This window comes from Siphateles boraxobius, unplaced genomic scaffold, assembly GCF_051911475.1.
Source record: "Siphateles boraxobius isolate OS27281-9 unplaced genomic scaffold, OSU_SipBor_1 19, whole genome shotgun sequence".
NCBI classification, from domain to species: Eukaryota; Metazoa; Chordata; class Actinopteri; order Cypriniformes; family Leuciscidae; genus Siphateles; species Siphateles boraxobius.
Window position 1 is genome coordinate 26,640,563 of NW_027508799.1, and position 19,815 is coordinate 26,660,377.

The 19,815-nt window shown below is 38.6% G+C and overlaps 1 protein-coding gene across 2 annotated transcripts in view; it reads right to left on the minus strand.

The window, feature by feature from the left end:
- Nucleotides 1–1,034: 1,034 nt before the first annotated feature.
- tmem178bb (transmembrane protein 178Bb) overlaps nucleotides 1,035–19,815 on the minus strand; it is a 92,549-nt gene continuing 73,768 nt past the window's right edge. For both annotated transcript variants that reach the window (XM_077234632.1, XM_077234633.1), the window contains 2 exons: nucleotides 7,167–7,304; nucleotides 1,035–3,505 (listed from right to left, as the gene is read on the minus strand). In XM_077234632.1, coding sequence (XP_077090747.1) covers nucleotides 3,255–3,505; nucleotides 7,167–7,304 — 389 coding nt within the window. In that variant the 3' untranslated portion in view covers nucleotides 1,035–3,254. The remainder of the gene's footprint in view (nucleotides 3,506–7,166; nucleotides 7,305–19,815) is intronic.

The following is a 19,815-nucleotide window of genomic DNA, read 5'->3' on the forward strand; positions in this document are numbered from 1 at the left end:
AAAAACGCAAAAAAGTGAAACCACCCTCCAGAGTGGAAATCTTAAAAACGATCCACCGTTGCGTTCCCATCTAAACAGTAAAAACGCAAATCTGCTCACTGTGGCTCTCGTCGCGTACGTGTTTACGTCACAGGCATGCGCCATTACAGGAAAATAACCCCGATATGTCGGATTATTTCCATACGTCGGACCTTCAAATTGCCATAGCAGCTCTGATAAACGTACAAGAGTCTTTTCAGCAGTTGTACAAAATATTCTCAGATATTGGTGTTGTTGTGTGGCAGTGCTTCACATTGCCACCTAGCCGCCTGGAGTGCATACTACATCGAATTTCACACACTTTTGCGTCACCATATGCACGCGGATTTCTCCCCGATAACGGTTGTCTAAACGCAGAATAAAAAGTGATAACGCAACGCCACTTTTGCGTTCTCTCTTCAGATCGTTTCCGTGTAAACATAGCCTAAAAACATCTGAAAACGCAGATTTTTAATTGTTTTGAGAAAGGGTTTCAAAGTGCACGTTTTTGAAAATGGTCCTGTGTAAACAACAAAAACGCATATCTCTGAAGACGATGATGTCATGCACATGCGTATTACGTGTTCAGTCCATAGTGTTTCATCACCATATAATGGCCTGGCAGCAGAATACAGGGTTTTTAGTCGTTTTCATGTGAATGGGGGACCATTTTGACAATGGTGTTGTCTAAAGGTGGAAAACTCAAAGGAAAAACTTCTCAATTTTAAGCATATCGTTGCTGTTTAAACATACCCTTAGAAGGAAGCAACATTCTTGTTTAGCTCCAATCCTAATTAAACACACCTGAAGTAGTTAATCAAGGTGTTCAGGATTACTAGGAACCTGGCAGGTTTTTGGAGCAGTTTAGAGCTAAACTCTGCAGGACACACCAGGTTAAGAATGCGAGTGAAATTAAAGTCATCAATTTACATTGGTCTGTTATGCCAGAAGAGAAAAATTATACATTTTATAGTTTTTACACAATTTTTGAGCAATTGTAATTTCCAGTTTTCAACTTTTTTCTTTTTTTTTTATTATTTTAATGATTTTACCAGAATCTTTCCATGATTGGTTAAGTCTGTCATGTTACTGCGGTACTAAGAATGGATGCTTTCATATTTGAAGACCCCATCAAATACATGTCAATTGGCTTGAAAGCCATCCATATTATATGGAAGCTTGTTTCTGCAACAGAATACAAAATAAAGCTTACTGCAAGAATCTCATTCTCTGAAAAAAAATCATAATTTTTTGATAAATTCGCAATTCTGAGAAAAAAAGTCCACTCACAGTAACAATTATCTTTCTTTTTTTGCACCCATGTCTTTCTAAATATGATGGTGAATTCCTAAACATTGACAAAACCAAGATTTAAACGGACACCAGGTTGACTGCTGGTTGAGCCGATGACCATCATGATAATGTAAGGAGCTGAGAAAGTCTATGAACAAGACCTGGCAGATGGTTTTGGCAAATCTCCCTTTTAGAAATCTGTAAACATGGTCTTGCGGCAAAGCTAAATGTCCTAGCGTAGGTTTTTGGCATGTTTGAATGAGTATGCCGATTCGCCAATGACCCTCGATGCGTATGTCCCATCATAACACGCTGCTCAAGTGGTTGTTCATGTGTTTGTTGCATACGATATGGATATTAAAATGTTTCTAATGACAGGAACGAATGCATGAGAAGAGAAATAATGCAAAAAACTTCAGGGAACCAATCGCATATTGGCTTAGAGATTGTATTAAACTTGTGCTTGCCACTCATCATCCATTTGGAGGTCACGATTCTTCAGATGTACCTCTTTTGTGCACCGCTGCTGTCTCATGTAATCAGGAGGCACTTACATACCCCATCCTGTTTTGGGAGTCCCCTTTGAGTAAAGAGACGCACAGTGAAACAGAGCAGGAAGTTGGATTCAAATGAGGATTTCTTTTGTCAGCGCGTAGATGCTTTCAGAAGAGAAGTCAGCATGCGTTCTCATCAAATGGCATAAATTCCTCCTTGCAGACAAGCTTAAGGCAGTAACAGTGTGATGTTGAGTTGTGTTTCTGTCTGTGTGTACTACGTCAGTCATGTCTACAGGGACTAAGTGTTCAGCTTCTTTCCTTTCCAGTAATTCTTGGTTCAACAAAAGAGCCTACCTGATTTCCCCAAAGGCAGGTTTTTGATTTTATGCGTTATTATTATTTTTTCTGTCTGTGGGTTGGTTGGGCTGGGTTGGGATTGCGTGGTTGTATGGAGACTACAAAACACTCTCACCCACACACATCAATAATACATAATTTGCACACGCTTCCTACATACTCATTCACACTGATGATGACTGTAATTACTAAAAAAAAAAACTGAGAAAGAAGCACGTAATAAAATTGAAAGCATGTAAGAAATGTCCGCTGATACCATTTGGATATGAATAAGAAATGAAACATGGAAAATGCTCCAATGTCCCTCCCATTCAGATTTTTTTTTCTTTTCTGGAGTATTATAGGTATTATTTTTCTCTTTACAATTTGCTGTACAGCAGGAGCAATATAACGTCACTAGCAGGCATCTCCAATTCCTGAAAACGTCCAGAGATGCTCGTTTATACACGAGCGGATCCTTCAGCCACATCCAAAGAGGCATTGTGATAGTCTCCAGGGCCCGAGACAAATCAGCCAATTTAACCACAACAGATGCAATTCGCATCAAATTCATTGTCCTCTCATGTGAAAGAGCCTCATGGTCCTGGTGTTTCTGTTTTTTCTGAGTTCCTGGGCTTGAAACATTGGCACTGGACCTCCATACTTGCACATATGCCGTCCAGATACAAATACCATAGTCTCCAGGTTTGGCAGTTTTTAGGCATCAGTCTACATGTCAATATCCATCCGTCAAGCAATATTGTCTTTTTTTTTACACTTCATTCGTCATTGTTTTCTTGTGCTCACTAAAGTCACAACATTGACAGAACAAACTTTTTCTGTGCAGGATCTTGATATGACAGAAAGGCCCACTGATATATTATCTTTACAATTATTCGTGGTATTTTTATTTTCTTTTAAACGATCAGGACACTCAGTTGTAAATTCACACACATGGTTAAAAAATGGCATTTGTGGCCTGTTTGGTGAGATTAGAAATGATTCTAAATGAATTTATGATTTTAATCTTCAGTTATGGTCTTTTTAATGCGTTTTTGTCCCCCAATTGTCCAGCTCACGTATGGCTAGGGGATTTTCAGAGGCCGTCTCTTAACACACGGTGCCGTTTTCTTGGCGAGATTTGGGGCACGTGGAGCGAGGGATTGGCTGTATGGAGGGCGCCAGTGTGCAGAAGAAGCCAGCGATGAGGGACAGGCCCAAACCACCCCAGGCGCAGAACATTGACCAACCGTAACCGTGACTGATGTCATCTGGCAGGCCGTATATGTAACGAGGGTAACGGGATAGCTCGAAGTTGATGCCTGCTACACAGGTACACAAGGAAATGATGCAAAATGTGCCTGAAAAAAAGAGAAAGACAATTATCAGACTATTTCAGCAGCTTTGTTCCAAAAACCTAATGAGTTTCCTTGCTGTGGTACTTTCCAAGGCAACATCCCAGCTTGAGTTTAATACATTTCCTGTGCTGATTTTGAGAGAATTTTGAATTCCAGTTATGTCGACATTTCTTTCTGTAGAGGTTTACATAAAATAAAATACACAGATATTGGTCAATTTCTATGGAACGTTATGAATGCGTTTTAGTTGACTCGCTTGTAGGAACTGAGAGCTAATCCGACCGCTATTACTCGTTCAAACTTATCAAGAAGCAGAGTTCCACAGAGAGTCTGAGTCAAAACACTCAGGACCATGAATCAGAAGATCCTGTTGTTTTGGCATCATTCAGTCTAGAAACTCTCCAGCTAAGTATTTTAAGACTGTGCACGCTTGTAAGTGATGGTCCCAAATAGAGAACAAACACTTAAGATGTCAAGATTAACGAGATCGATTGGTTTGGAGATGGCATATCTTTGAGTCAAAAGGTTGTTTGATCCCCAAGACGGAGGCTTAAAACAGACCTTAGTGACCTCTTAAACGCAGGACTGAAGTCCTCTAAGAACCACAGAGACTACCTTTACATATCATATCTTTCCAAAACAATGCTAGACGGACTTAAAATCAAACATTGTTCATATGCATAATTCTATCATGTTTATAGACATACTTTGCTGCTTATATCATTTTTGTCATCATTTTAGAGTGCACATACATGCACAAATAAATATGAATGAAATTTAGAAGAATGGAGAACAAAACCATCCCAAATTATTCAAGTAGTTTCAAACGTCTTTGTGTTTTTTTTAAAGAAATTACTACTTTAATTCAGCAAGGATGCATTAAATTGATCAAAAGTGACAGTAAAGAAATTTATAATGCTACAAAAGCATAAATTATGAAGTATTATTTTGATATTATAAAGCATTTAAACATTATCGCTTCAGTCATGTCATAATCTTTATGCTGCCTACTATTTGTAATCTTCATTTCTTTGGAAATGCACCTTAAAATGTTGTATAGATTTCCAGTAATACTTAATATTTACTAGTAGGTTTTGGAACAAAACTAGTGTTACGTAATATGTTATTACATAACATTGCAGTGACATTTAATCATCCAATAGCAAACTTAGCATGACTGTTTTTTTTCACAAGCCTTGCATGTTACATGCATTACAAGCTCTATCCACATGTCGAGCAAGTACAAGTATACACAAGTATAGATAACGCTGTCGTAAAATGCCAGTCGATAAAGAACTCTAACTAATTTTCCTGAACCATGTGACTGAGCAAACATTCAGAGGTGATTCATCCTGCCATAATCTGACCCTCAGTGCTCCTACTGCCTTTATAATTTAGCATCTTAATTGGGTTTTTAATTGCCATCTCATTATTCAGACACAGGGCATCACATTAATCCAGCGCACATCTTAATTGCGTCTCCGCTTTGCTCTCTATGGTGCCCCGCCACTCTTATGGGAGCGGAGAGAGTGACGCAAAACAAGTCAGCCGCTTCCTGTGAATAACAGAAAATCAGAACGCACAGTAACCAGCCCACAGGCTGTGTCGACTGGTGTGAGCATCTGTGTAGTGAGGTGATGAGCATGTGGGTGCGTTCAAAAGACCAGAGACTCAATATTTGCCGTAAAGTGAGATAAGAGATAAGGAGATAATTGATATTACATAATCACTTTAATGCTGGCTTCCTGGCTGTCAGTCATTAGTTAATGCAGTCTTGGGGTGACTTGCGTAGGAATTATTGACTACTGCACTATGCAGTATATCATGTTAAGTCACCTTTATTTAGGCTATATTTCGCTTTATACTGCACATTACAGATTGTTTCAAAGCAGCTGCACAGTTATAAACAGGAAAATAAGTCAGTATTCATCGAACTTCATCGAACAAGAGAATTCAAATTTAGAAAATGTCATTATTGAGCTATATGGCTGACAGTGGATGTAAGTGGATATATATCTGAAGCTGTCTTGTGCTATCTGTCACCAAGACATTAAGGTCCTTCAAGTCCTGAAGGTTGTGAGGTAGAGCCACCGTGGATCGAACTTGTTTGTCCAGCACATCCCACAGATGCTCAATTGGATTGTGATCTGGGGAATTTGGAGGCCAGGGCAACACCTTGAACTCCTCCTGAACAATATGAGCAGTGTGGCAGGGTGCATTATTCTGCTGAAAGAGTCCAATTCCACCAGGGAACACCATTGTCATGAAGGTATCTGGTCTATAACAATTTTTAGGTAGGTGGCACATGTCAAATGTATGTCAACATGAATGGCCAGACCCAGGGTTTCCCAGCAGAACATTGCCCAGAGCATCACACTCCCCTCACCCGCTTGTCATCGTCCCACAGTGCATCATGGTGCCTTCACTTCCCCAGGTAAACGGAGCACACGTACACGGCCGCCCACGTGAAAACGGGACCCTTCAGATCAGGCAACTTTCTTCCACTACTCCATAGTCTAAAGGTGGACCTTTAGAGGCACTCTGATTGGTCAGCAACTGCACAGCCCTGTACACAGCAGAGTTGCGATGCACTGTGTGACTCGGATCAGATGGGATAGTCTCCGTTGCCCTCGTGCATCGATGAGCTTTGGCTCCTAGCACCCTGTCGTCGGTTTGTGGTTTGTCCCTCCTTGGACCACTGATGGTAAATTCTGACCACTGTTGACCAGGAGCAACCCACAAGCCCTTTCAGAGATACTCTGACCCAGTCCCCTTGCCATAACCCAGGTTATTGGTTTACTTTAATTATTGCTTGTACAGCACTTTGGTAAACCCTCAGTTTTTTTAAAAGTGCTATTTAAATAAACATTAAGTTGATTTGAGTTGATTACAATTTGGCCTTTGTCAAATTTGCTTAGATCTTTATTCCTGTCCATTTCTCCTGCCATCAACACTTTGATTAAGAGAACTGATTGTTTGCTAACCATCTAATCTACATAGACCTTACAATTTGGCCTTGGAGATGATCAATGATCCGCTTCACCTGTGACACCTGTGGTCATAGTCAGTGCATGTATGAGTGTGTGTATGTATGTATGAGTGTGTGTATGTATGTATGTATGTATATATATATATATATATATATATATATATATATATACACACACACATTAGACGCAACATATTTAAAACAATTTGCTTCTTAGTAAAATGTATTTTACTCTTCAAGTTGTTATTTTATTTATTAGATTTTGTGACAGTTTCTAGTCACAATAAATTGGATGGAAAAAACATTTGAGAGAGGTTTTCCCATTAGTGCAGTGTTTCCCAACCATGTTCCTGGAGGCACATCAACAGAACACTTTCTTTTTTTTTCAAACTCTTCCAAATCAAACACACCTGATTTAACTCATCAGCTCATTAGTAGAAATCTAAAGATCTAAAATAAATGGGTCAGAAAAGTGAAACATCCAAAATGTGTGCCTGCAGGAACAGGATTGGGAAACTAACATTGTTAAAAATCCATTGCATACATTTTTAATCAATTCAATGCAAGTCAATTTTTTAAAAAACTTTTTACATTGTCTCAAGATTGTATTCTGACTCAGCCGTGAACATACTTTAAACAACCTATATTGTCTGTTTGTTTCTGAAGTTGACTTACCGCCCATGAGGAAGAGCAGGCCTGCCACATACTGCATGAGGCCACGGTCCCAACAGCATCCCAGCATCCCAATGATCCAGCCGAAGAGGATGATGGCCACCGCCATTCCCATAAATCCTGCCGTCATCCTCCGCAGATCTGTGGGTGGCGAGAAATGGCAAGTCAAACACATGACTCAGAGCTGATAAGAGCACAGCGTGAACACGGATGGCAAAATGGCGCATTTTAATGAGTGCTTCAGGGATTCTGTAAGCCCTGTATTATATTCTATATTATTATATTATATTCTTATCTATTCAAAACTTTTTTCAGCCAGCATGAATCATGAGATGCTTTTAAATACTACATATCCTTTAATGATATGCTTCAACTCATCAGCTTTTGACAGGTAGTTTGTAGTAGCAAAACTTTAAATAAAAAAAATAAAAAATATGACTGCAAATTTAATTTACAAATTCTATAAATCATGCAACAATGCACTGCACTTGCCCCACTGTGAGTATGAGTGTGCGGCCACACACTGAGTGCGACAGGGTTGACTCTGTTAGCTAGAGGGTAGGTCACAGCATTTGTGTTGGTTTGCTCTTTTTTAATCTCACAGTTGAATTCTCACAGTACAGGAGAGGTGGCAGGCCCAAAACGCCGGGTACGGTGGTTTATGCCAGCCAACTGTGAAAGGGTCACAGAGTTCACCTCCGGGCAGACGCAACTCTAGATGAGCTGTAAGAGAGCTTTTAATACTTTCTAATAAAGATGAGGTATTAAACTTTTCATCCAATTTATATTATCAAATCTAAAATGTCAGATATGTTTTAAACAGCAATTCATTATTCCCACATCTCTATGACAGGAAATTCAGCAGATGCTTGTTAGTTATTACTTAAACTGAATGTGCTTTCAGAGTGTTTCCTCTGGGGTTGCAATTGCAACTCTTTTGTTTGCTGCAACTTTATATCTCACTATGTGACACCATTTGTCATATTTTCAACTTTATTACTCACCATGTGATTTTATTTCTTGCAATTGTAACTTTATTTCTCATAACTGCGACTATTTTGTTGCAGTTTTTCACATTATCTCTCACAATCTGACTATTTCTTACAATTGCAATTTTTCGCATAACTGACTGTTGTATTTTCAGCTTCATTTCACACAATGTGACATTCTTACAATTGCAAATTTAATGCTTGTAGCTGACTATTTGTTATTTTCAACTTTATTTGTCACAATCTGACTATTTCTTACAATTGCAACTTTGTTTCTCATAACTGCGACTATATTTCACATCTTCAACCATTTATCACATTGATTATTTCTTACAATTGCAACTTGGTTCCTTGTAACTGACTATTTGTCATATTTTCAACTTTATTTCTCACAATGACTTTATTTCTTATACAATTGCATCTTCGTTTCTCGTAACTGACTGTCGCATTTTCAACTTTATTTCAGACAATGTGACTATTTCTTACAACTGCAAGTTTTTCTCTTAACAGAGTTTTATCTCACAATGTGATTTTATTTTTTCTATTTCTGATTTTAACTATTTCTCACAGCGCAACTATTTATTGCAATTGCAACTTTGTTTTTCATAATTGTGACTATCTTACAATGTGACTAATCTTGTATTTAACTTGTCTCAGAATTGCGGTCTGTATTTTAGTGAGACTTTATATCTCACTAAAACTCACTATATCTCACTTTATATCTTTTTTTCTTTTCTTTTTTACTGAAATGACCATACTAGTGCCGTTTGTGTCTCGTAAAATGCTTCATGAAGCACTTGTGCCATCTCAACTTTCATGTTCGGTTGTATTTCTCTCACTTATAAGGTGCCTGGAAACTGTTTTACTTTGCAGTCCCTTGGGAAAGCTAATTTAATACCCTTAGATATGGTTTACTGTAAGTTACTGCCACAATAAAATAGAGCAGAGCCTTCACAACATTGAAACAGTTGGGTTGAAATAAGCAAGGTTAAGTTATAAATGAATCCCTTTCTTATTGAAAATGAGTTTAAAGAGAATATATAGTAGCCAAGTCATGTACTATCAAACACATTGTGGTTTAAAAAAAGCTCACAAGAGTGTTATTTAAACCTTGAGTCAGGCTACAAACACCGCCTTGGGAACAGCCCACACAATATTTGTTACATCATAATATAGGCTCTTATATTGTAGAAATGGAGTAGCACCAGTCAGTGTGAAACAGCATGCGTTCTGAAACAAAAGGTGCTCTGGTATACTGTGGTCATGTACATTTCTATAGATTATACACAAGTTATATCCATATCAGGCAGTATAGCTTTGCGGTCATCAATGACTTCATCTCTAAAGAGTGAAACTGGTTTACATAAATTCAGGAGCCTTTCTTGGTTGGATTCACATTATAAATGCTGTTTGCTATCTGAATGACAGCTTTGATTTCTCATGTTGAGAGAAACATTTTATGCCCCAGAGAGCAAAGTATTGGATTTCCTAGTTTCTTAAAAGTTCTTATGCCATCTGTAGACTGATGTTAAACCAGACTGTCAGCATCGTTCAAAATGTATGTTAACTAGAACGGAGGGCAATGAGAGTAGAAGAGCACAGAGTGCTAGACAGGCAGCTCTACTGGAGACAGGCCAGTAGAAGTCTCTGTAGTTGGCCCTCTCCTTTTGTTTGATATTCTTGTCGTTTTTGTATCTCTGTGTTTCTTAACCTGGGCTTCCAGATGTGTCAGGTTCTGTCAGATCTTTGTTCCACTCACACTCTCGCTGAATGAGAGAGCAGCCTGTAAATTCTGTACTGAAAGCAAATGTGTGCTTTCAAAATCTCTGAGGGGAAGGGTGTATAATTATGTCTTACACAAGATCTTTGCCAATTAGATACTTTTTAATCAAAGTGAGGGAAATGCATAGGGAGAATGGACTGTTACTGAAGCTTGATTTCTCTGAATTCACAACCTGAAATGTCAGATCTTTCGAATGCAGTTTTTCCACTCTGGCATATACCATGAATACCTAAAATGATGAAGTGCTCGCTTAGGGCTGGACCTGATGAGATTATGCTTCCTCAAAATGAAATGTATAGTCAGGGTTTGAAACTTTTACCCACTGTTTTAGTGGTGAATACCTTTAGGATATACATAAAGGTATACCTTCCAAACCTGTATGACTTTTTTTCTGTTGTGGAACACAATGGAAGATATTTATAGTTGGGATCCAGTCATTGGAACCCATTGATTTCATTGTATAGACCACACAAAAACAGACATTTTCTAAAATATCATCTTTTGTGTTCCACAGAAAGAAAGTCATTTTGGTTTGGAAAGACATGAGGGTGAGTAAATAATGCAATTCCCCCCCCCCCCCCCCCCCCCTTAAGTCATACCAAATCAACTGAATACCAGTATAGTCAACATGAAATGGCTTTTGCAACATTTATTTCCATAATGTGATATACTTTTGAGATTAACAAATTTCAAACAATAAAAGGTTGGATCCATTTCAGAGTTATACAAATTTGATGAATGATTATTAAAACTACCTTTATTTTTCTTTGCAATACTGTGCATTGATGAATTGTGCACAAAAGGGTGTATAAAGCAAGTAAATGTGGCCATATATTATTTAATGTCGACTTTAAGCCTTAATTTGTTATCCAAACTCATTTTCAACCCAAATATTCCACTTGGGATCACCTTGAAAATTAAATTTCTTTCTTTTTCTCCAATTTGAGTTCTGTAAGCAGCAGAGATTCTTGTTCAAATTTGTACACAATTCCCTGAATTATCCATAGACCTCCATAATTCCACATCCGTTCCGACATCCAGATCAGACCCCTGTGCTGTCTGTTAACATCCTGTGATCACATGGCTTTCTTGACTTCAAATTTAGAATCTCTCTAACAGAAGTAAATATAGACTAACCGCATGATCTAACCGCATAATGGGCGTACCATCAAAAGCTAATGGGAAATGTGATTGATGTTGGACTGTTCATGGTGGATGACACCGTAATCGAATTAGGGGAAAAAAATTGACATAATCGAGTTGGGTTTACGCAGCTCTCGAAGCCTTGTTGTCCAGTATGTACACACCTGGGGTCTTACAAACATATGTTAACTGAAGGATGGTAAATGAAGGTCTACTTTATGAACATGAGGTCGAGTAGAAAATGGCCATGTGCTCCCTTCTGACAGGAAACTAATGGTCGCACCTGCTCAGGAGAAACTGATTTGCATGCCAACCATCAATGTGATGAAAATGAACAAACTTTCATGGCTAAATAAATCCCTGTGCCGTCTTAGCCAACCCAGACCCCGAGAGCCCTTGTCGACATCCCATCCAGATGATGTCAAACGTGTCTCAAGTCATACAACGACATTATTTACAGGCAATCAAATCAGAGTGGGAAACACAACCCCCTTTTCATCTCTGACCTTTTGGAGAGGATGCTTCGGAGAGTTGCATCATTGTTAGAGGAATGCTTTTGTCTGGAATGAGATGTGTTGCAGAGAGCACATGCAAATTTGACTGCTAAGGAACAAATGAAATGATAGCGGGGATTTTGCTTGAGGAATAATGCACGCCAGCTTTATTTGCACTAATAGTTTGACAGTTGCCATTTTTTAAAAGAATGCGAATAGTGAGACGTGAGTCAGAGTGGATAGTGGTTTATTAATTTAGAGAATCAATTAACAGTGAAAATACGGATTTGCTGGTTATTAGCCTGAATCGTTTCTATCGCACCCTCATTTTAATAGCATTCCTCCTTGAAGTCATATCTGAAAGTGTGTTTTGGAGAATTTTTGTTCTATTTCTACAACATGTTTTAGTTGACAGGAACAGGAATTAAAAGGGCAAAAAGAGAAGAAAACGGCTTGAGACATGACATAATGCAGAATCAAACCTCTGATTGTCACATGAACATCACGGCTTATTGCTCTGCGCTAACCACTATGCCAAGGCACAGTTTTCTTGATTTTCATTTCTTCTTTAGTAGCTCATTAGAAGTAGCCAAACCAAAACTTTTTAGAACAGCTGCACAGAACGACACCACAAAAAATTGTCAAGTTTTGCCATCAGCCACAATCTTTGTGGCTTTGTTTTTCTGTTTCATCTTTCTGGACAGTATTTCCCCTCCAGTATTTATTGGAAATAAACTTCTGTTATCCTCAAAAGTGGTTCTATTTTTCTGGATCTAATATGTCAATCTGATTCAGTCTATAAAATGTCATGTTCTTCATTGAAATGAGTCTGCATGTTTTAGTGCAGCATGTGGTCATTTTTCTGTCCTGGCTTTGGGAAGGGATTACATTATTATTTTATGTTATTCTTTTACTGTGTTTCTCTTTTTTCCCTCTCTGTGTGGAATGGCCCCTGAAGGTAGCTAATATAGCTTAATTTCATGATACCCCTTTGTCGACCGCCACTGGGTAGAGAACAATTGTGAACTAAAATTAGATTACAGAAGACGGGATGGGAGAAGCTGGAAGAACATCATACTTATTTGCTGTATACTCAGGAGGTCCATGTGTGCGACTGTTTACAAGGTAAAGTGGATGTAAGACTGCATGTAGTTGGCAGAACTTACAAGTCTTGTGCAATGCTGGGAATAGCATGCTATAATATTTCTGCAGTACATGCACTGTGAGGGGTATGCAAATTTAAAATATGCATTTCTTGCTGGGATACGATATCCCACAATACAATGCTCATGATTTGACATATCACTTCCTGTTTTATGAAGTAACCACAGCCTCGATTTTTAGGTTTGATTTATTCATTATTCATTATGCCAATATGTCTTGTTTTTCCACAAAAATTGATTGAAAATTCAAAATAACCATCTAATTTGAGAAAGCTGGATTGACTGAATTAAAAATACAATATAATGCGGTCATGTGATAATATTGCATATTACTGTTTGAAACGTTTATCATATGTCCGATACTATTTTTAATACAGTAGGTAGCATACTGTGTTGCAGAGTATTTTTGTTATTTGTGACCCTGGACCACAAAACCAGTCACAAGTCGCACGGGTGTTTTTGTGGCAATAGACAACAATACATTGTATGGGTCAAAATTATCTTGAGAGATTTTGTAAATTTCCCACTGTAAATATATACAACATTTTATTTGTGTGCTGCATTCACTTATTTTGTGAGTGAATGCAGCACAATCACGAAAATAAATGGACAACTTTAAAGGCGATTTTCTCAATGTTTCGATTTTGTTTTGCACCCTCAAGCCCAATTTATACTTTTGCGTCGGACCTACGCCGGAGCCTCTACGCTATACACTACGCGTTGGTTTTCATTTCATTCTGCGTTGACGCGCAATTACACATGCAGAGGGAGCATGTGAAACCCGAGGGAGGGGTTCTAGCAGACCAATCACAGCCCTTGTGTCCGCGTAGAATTGACGTGTTGTTACTTTTTTTGGAGAGGCGGTACGCAGAAGGGTATGCGCGCTACACACAGCCTACGACGTAGCTACGGCGTGAGTTCGACGTCAAGTATAAATTGGGCTTCAGATTCCAGATTTTCAAATTGTATCAAATACAAATTTCAAGTTGTATCTCGGGCAAATATTGTCATATCCTAACAAACCATACATCAATGGAAATCTTATTCATCCAGTTTTCATATCTCAATTTCAATTTCTCCAAAAAGTGCATACTACATAGTTTTTTTGTTTTGTTCATTAATGATTTAGTTTTTTTTGTTCATTAATGATTTAATTTATAAGTTTTGCCAGGGTCACATTGTGTTTCATTGGCTGCATCTGAAATTGCATACTTCCCTACTATATAGTAGGCGATAAACGGTGTGTGACAAAAGAAGTAAGTTTAAATTACATTGCAGTGAGATTCTTAAGTGTGCATACGATGGACACTTTACTCGACACTTTACACCTTTACTTTTCTACCCAAAGCCAGGAGAGAAAAAAACTATCCCATGAGGCCACGGGAGAGGATTTGGGAATGGCAGTGAAGCGATGATACTGCAGCTGGTAGGTCACATGATAATGACAGCATGGTGAATGTACTACGTCCAGATTACATTCATACTATATTGAACATACTTTTTTAGCAGTCGCGAAGTAATACTTATTCAAAATAAGTACCTACTCAAGAGAGTATGCGATTTTGGATGCAGTCATTGTGTTTTCGTTCATGTGCCTGTGTTTCCTTTCAGGTTAGTTTCTGTCTCCTTAGTTACTGAATCCTCCCTGTTTGTTACCTTGGTTACTGATTAGCCCCACCTGTGTCTAATTTAGTTATCTGTGTACATTTATACTCCCTATGTTATTCAGCTCACTGTCAGATATCCTCATTGTCTTTGTCTTTCTGCTCCCCTGTGGTCCGAGTTGCTGTCAGTCCTGTGGGATCTGCCAATCCGGCCGTGTAAAGCGATAGTGTCAGTGATAGGGGATGGACTGAGGCTATAGGCTGAGGGAGGTTACAGCTGGACATGGCAATGTCAATAAGAGCTCACTAAGTGACCCACTGTGGGAATTGTTGAGTGACGGACAGCTGGCACTTCAGTCAAGCACTGCGCCGACGTGACGCTATCGACTGGCCATCAGGGAAGTCATCATGTCCTTGAGGACAATGAATCGTGCCTGCATATTTTGGTCAGTAAGCAAATAAGATAAGAATAAAATGTCCTGTTCACTTTGTTTACACTGAAGGCAAGTGTACAATTCAGAAACAGATTTCCATTTGGTTCTTTGTTTTGAGAGGCTGCTCACTCCAGAGCCAATGGGTGTAGCTTGACGTCAGTCTACCCGTCTCTCTACATAATGGGAGGAGCTTAAAGGTCCAGCCACACCCTTACCTTACCCAATCCCTTAATATAATTAGGTCAAGCTACACTCGTTATTTCCAGAGAGGAGGAGCTGGACGTCATTTGGCTCTGCAGTGAGAATGTTTTCTGGTAGCAGGCATCATATTTTATGTTAAGCATGTGTTTTTAATAATGTGTGTATTTCCTGAAGTAGAAATGCAACAGAACCATTAGCAGTGCACCATGATGACACATTATCAATTTCAGCTGAGGGCAAGTTCTACATTTAATGATACGCTAATGCTTCCTTCTGCTTTAGCTCAGTGTTTGCAATGCCACTTATATAAATGGGAAAAAATGTTACCCGGATTATGCTATCCATAGTCCTGTCTCACAGTTAAAGGAGCCAATCACTGTTTAGATGCACCAGTCAAAGTATACAGCCAGCGTGCATAAATTCAGATGCTGCTTTCTTCTCTGAAACAAGCAGATTTTATTTGCTGATACCATCTTTATCTAAAATGTTGTACAGAATTTATGCTATCATTGTTATCCGACTTCATTTCTGTTTTGAAAAGATTATTGAAATGTAATTGTCACAAAGTAGATATTAGCTGCTTGGTAATATAAGTGCACTAACCTTCCTTGAAGTACCTTAAAGAAGGTTGAAGTATCTTTCAAATTTATTATAATAAATAATGATTGTGCAAAATCGTTAATTGTAAAACAATTCTTGTGTAAATTGTTGCATTCAATTTAATACAGCACATTACACTTTTATTTATATGTATATATATATATATATATATATATATATAATGTGTGTGTGTGTATATGGTGAAAGGCATTGCTTTGAATCAATATTCAGGCCAGGAAATAAGGTTAGTTAAGTTTATACTCTGTATACCTTATAATCTCCTCCTGTTCGGCTCAGAGATAAAGATGGTATCAGCAAATAAGATCTGCTTGTTTCAGAGAAGAAAGCAGCATCTGAATTTATGCATGCTGGCTGTGTACTTTGATAAATCAGGGGTCAAATCTTACAGACCAGAAGGTTAAACTGAACAACCACAAACATGCCGTTCTGGAAGCGCAGTAAAATGATCTATATAAATCCATATCTCACCATCAGAAAGCTTGGATATACGGTCACCGCTGGAATAAGTAAGCGTACAAATTTAGTCTGGACATAACGTCCTCTCTGACCTCAGGACTTTATGCTGCTTAAAAAGAAAGTAATAATACAGGAAATGCATTATAGTGCAGATAAAAAGAACATGCGTGTATGATTAGATGAGTCGTTTATTGAAACTGGCCTTGTGAATAGCTCCCGCCAATCACCATTCGCATAGAAAAGAGAACTGATAGGGAGGACTAGCAGAGATGAAAAAATAAAAGTGTTTTTTAATGAAGTGTCGAGGTTGAGCGGTTTTATGGAGCTGATGGCGGGAGCTCGATGACAGCCTATCGTTCAGGCTGGGTCGCAGTCCTGTGCATTACATCAATGAAGTGTCGATTTGCGTGACGCCGCATGAAGGCTCTGGTGACGAAGCATCACGAGTGCTGACAGGCATTGAACACGAGGAGAGGCATGTAACTCAGCACTTTTGCGGCAGACCTTTTTATTTAATTTCCGATGCAACTCAAGAAAAGGCATTCTGGGGGATTGTTATGCACTGACTGCTTTCAACAGGGCTTGAATTTCGATCTGATTAAGTATGCCGCTTCATCAATCGTGCACAACTGGTTTAAAAGCAAATTTGGAGCATCAACTTTTTACTCCTGTCACACGGCATGATTTTTGATGCTCACAGTCCAATGCACAAACATGCAGCATTCTATTTTTAATTACACATCAGATTGTTCCAGTTACAAGAGTTCTGATGAAAAGTGCAACAGCACATGGACATTTTAAAAAATTTATCAGTCCGCTTGTCTGTGTTTGCAGCATTCCAGACCACAATATGTAAGTGGTATGGAATGGAACCAAATTTTGTCCGGAGCGAGATGTCTCTCTTTCCTGAAGCGGGGTTTAACATGGTAAAATGTAAAGCCTGGATTGGAGCTGGAACAAAATGATTAGGCATAGGGAACATAGTCTGTTTCAGACTAGCTCACAGTCTGTGTTGCTTGGTAAAAAAACAAAGCATGATGTAAGACATACTGCTGCTGTACATTAGCAAACATGACCTACCCGTAACAGATCTATACAGGTGGAGCTGGGAAAGGTGGCGTTAAATAATGGCGTTAAAAACAAAAACAAACTAGAAATGGAAAGAAAATATATAGCTTTAGTTTTTTAGTTAATGTGTTAAATGTTCTAATTTGCAAATATGTAATGCTGTTGTGGTATATACCACATATCTTATATCTTAAAGTAAAATTAGTACCCGTATTAATATTATGCTTTTTCGGATATATTACCTTTCATTCAGTGTGTAATATAGCTGTTTGTGAATTTAAAAGGTCTGCAAAGTTTTAAAGATCAAAGTGAACGACAAAAAGAAAGAGGTCGTCAGCAATTCCAGTCTCACTTCATTTTACATATCTATGTAACAATGTAACAAATTTGCATACTGCCAGCCTATGGTCTTCACTGGTGGCCTATGAACAACATTTCATTTGACCAGCCCTCAAACACTGTAGTTGTTGATGCGGCCTGGAAGACTTTGGTTCGTGTTGCCGACATTTCGCGAAGATGCAGTTTTCAGCCCTGCAAATCCCCTTTACATGCTGTTCAAAAGGTAGAGGACTCGCACTGGAATTGATACAGTAAAATAAAAAAAGTACTGTTCGTATCACTGTGTGTAAAGCGCTTATGAAGCCTTTAGAGATGAAATTCAGGTATGGTTATGGGCTTTCGTTTCCGACACTCACTGTAAGCGGTCGACCAATCACAACAGACTGAGCCATCTGACCAATCAGAGCAGAGTATGGTCACGGTAAGGAGGAGTTTAGAGAGACTGAATCTTCAATCAAACCGTTTTCAGACTCTTTGAGGAGAAAGGAGGAGATGTGCAATGCATATTTTGTGAAAATGTAAGTGTTTTTTGACTTTGAATATATTGTAGGAAACAAATTTAGGAACCTTTAAAATATCATAATAGTGATAATATGTGTTTAATATGTGACCATTTTTATTTTATTTTAATACATTTTGGAGTCATTAAAATGTATTTTAGTTTAGGTTTAGTTTTTCCAAATTATGTTAACAACCTTTTCAATTTAATTTACAATAATAACACTGCTCATAATTGTGATGTTCTAAGTATCAGCATTACTATGTATTACCTATAGCTGAATCACGGTCATGCTAATATTCAGTACAACAGCACTCTTGCTCGGTATATTGTCTAATCATCCAAACCTGGTCAAGGGTCTGACAGCAGAATGGCACAGCTATGGAAAATGCTGAGTAAAAACGAGAAGCCTCTGCCAGCTGTCATTCACTGCATCCGTCCCTCATGTGCCTGTTTCACACAGTCATCACAAAATCAACAACAGGGGACAGAATAGGCAAACGCAGAGCTATTTGATGTGACAGCCGTTTGACAATGTTTATGCAGATGTGAAAGCTCTGTCGCATTCGCGTGAGCAAGGCTACGTGCTGTGCCGCGCTCGAAACCACAAACGTGTTTGCCACTAGGGGCTTAAAGGCAAATACATCCTGGTCAGTCACCTCTCCTCCTATTCACTGCCACTCATTCCTGTTTGTATCCCATGATGACGGGTGAGGGAGCTGCATGCTCTTTGTTTCATATTGGGATTATGGGACGGCACATTTGCATTCTGCTGTCAACTGGACCGACGCATGATCGCTCGTACACGGCAGTGGATTTGCATACTGAGCATCAGGCTAAGCCGAAAGAAATGATGGGAGGGAGAAAATTTTGCCGACAGAGAGATTGCTAATATCTGCACTGCTCTTAGGCCTTAAAATGGATCAAATATATTTAACCCTCTAGTGTACAATTTTGCTTCTGTGTAACACTTTTAAAACGTGTTTTCTTTTTTAAAACTTTTTTCTTGTGGCACCAGTGACAGTTCTGGCACTTCTTCCTAAGACTGGGAGTCATGATACTCCAGTGGTGTCATTTTATGGTATGCATGGGGGCCGGGTTCAAATCCTGTTGGCTGTTTATTAATACTTATAAAGCCCATATTATGCCTTATTCTGCATGTCCATATTCTACATCCCTTAATCCTATCCAATACCTAAGCATAACAACTAACTTACTAACTATTAATAAGCAGTAATTAGGAGTTTGAGACAAAAGTCGTAGTTAATAGTTACTAAAAACATGTGACCAAAAATTTCCAAAGTGATGTGCAAACATAAGTGACCAAAGATTTCATAATGCATACAAAAGAAGGCTGAACCTATTAAAAGAGGGCAGATCCAAAGTAAAAGATTAATACAGTACTTCAAGCTTTTTCAGGTCATCTAGTCTGATCCTGATCCTGATCCGTGAGGTTTAACGTCATGATAGATTCTGTATTCACCATCTGTGGTGTTTCCTTGCTTGTTCAGACATGAATGAGGTTAAGCATAATGCTTAGATTTAAATCCTGTTGGAGGCATTTTCTGTACTGTGTATCATGCTGTGTATCGTGCTTGTTTAGAGAGAGCAGATCTTGTCTTGTGCACACTGAGGTTCTGCGCCATTCGAATGTGCAAATTTGAAGCGACCGACTGTGCATCTGTTTACTAATCGTTTTACAGTAATGGTTTGGTTAAGATGTCTGTGCATGTCATTCAGATGCACAGTGTGACTTATAACACAATGTGTCAAGCTGTCAATGCAGAAAGCTCAACAATCTCATGCAAAAAACAAATTATAGGTACAAACTACGCAATGATTTGAAATTAAATAGGCT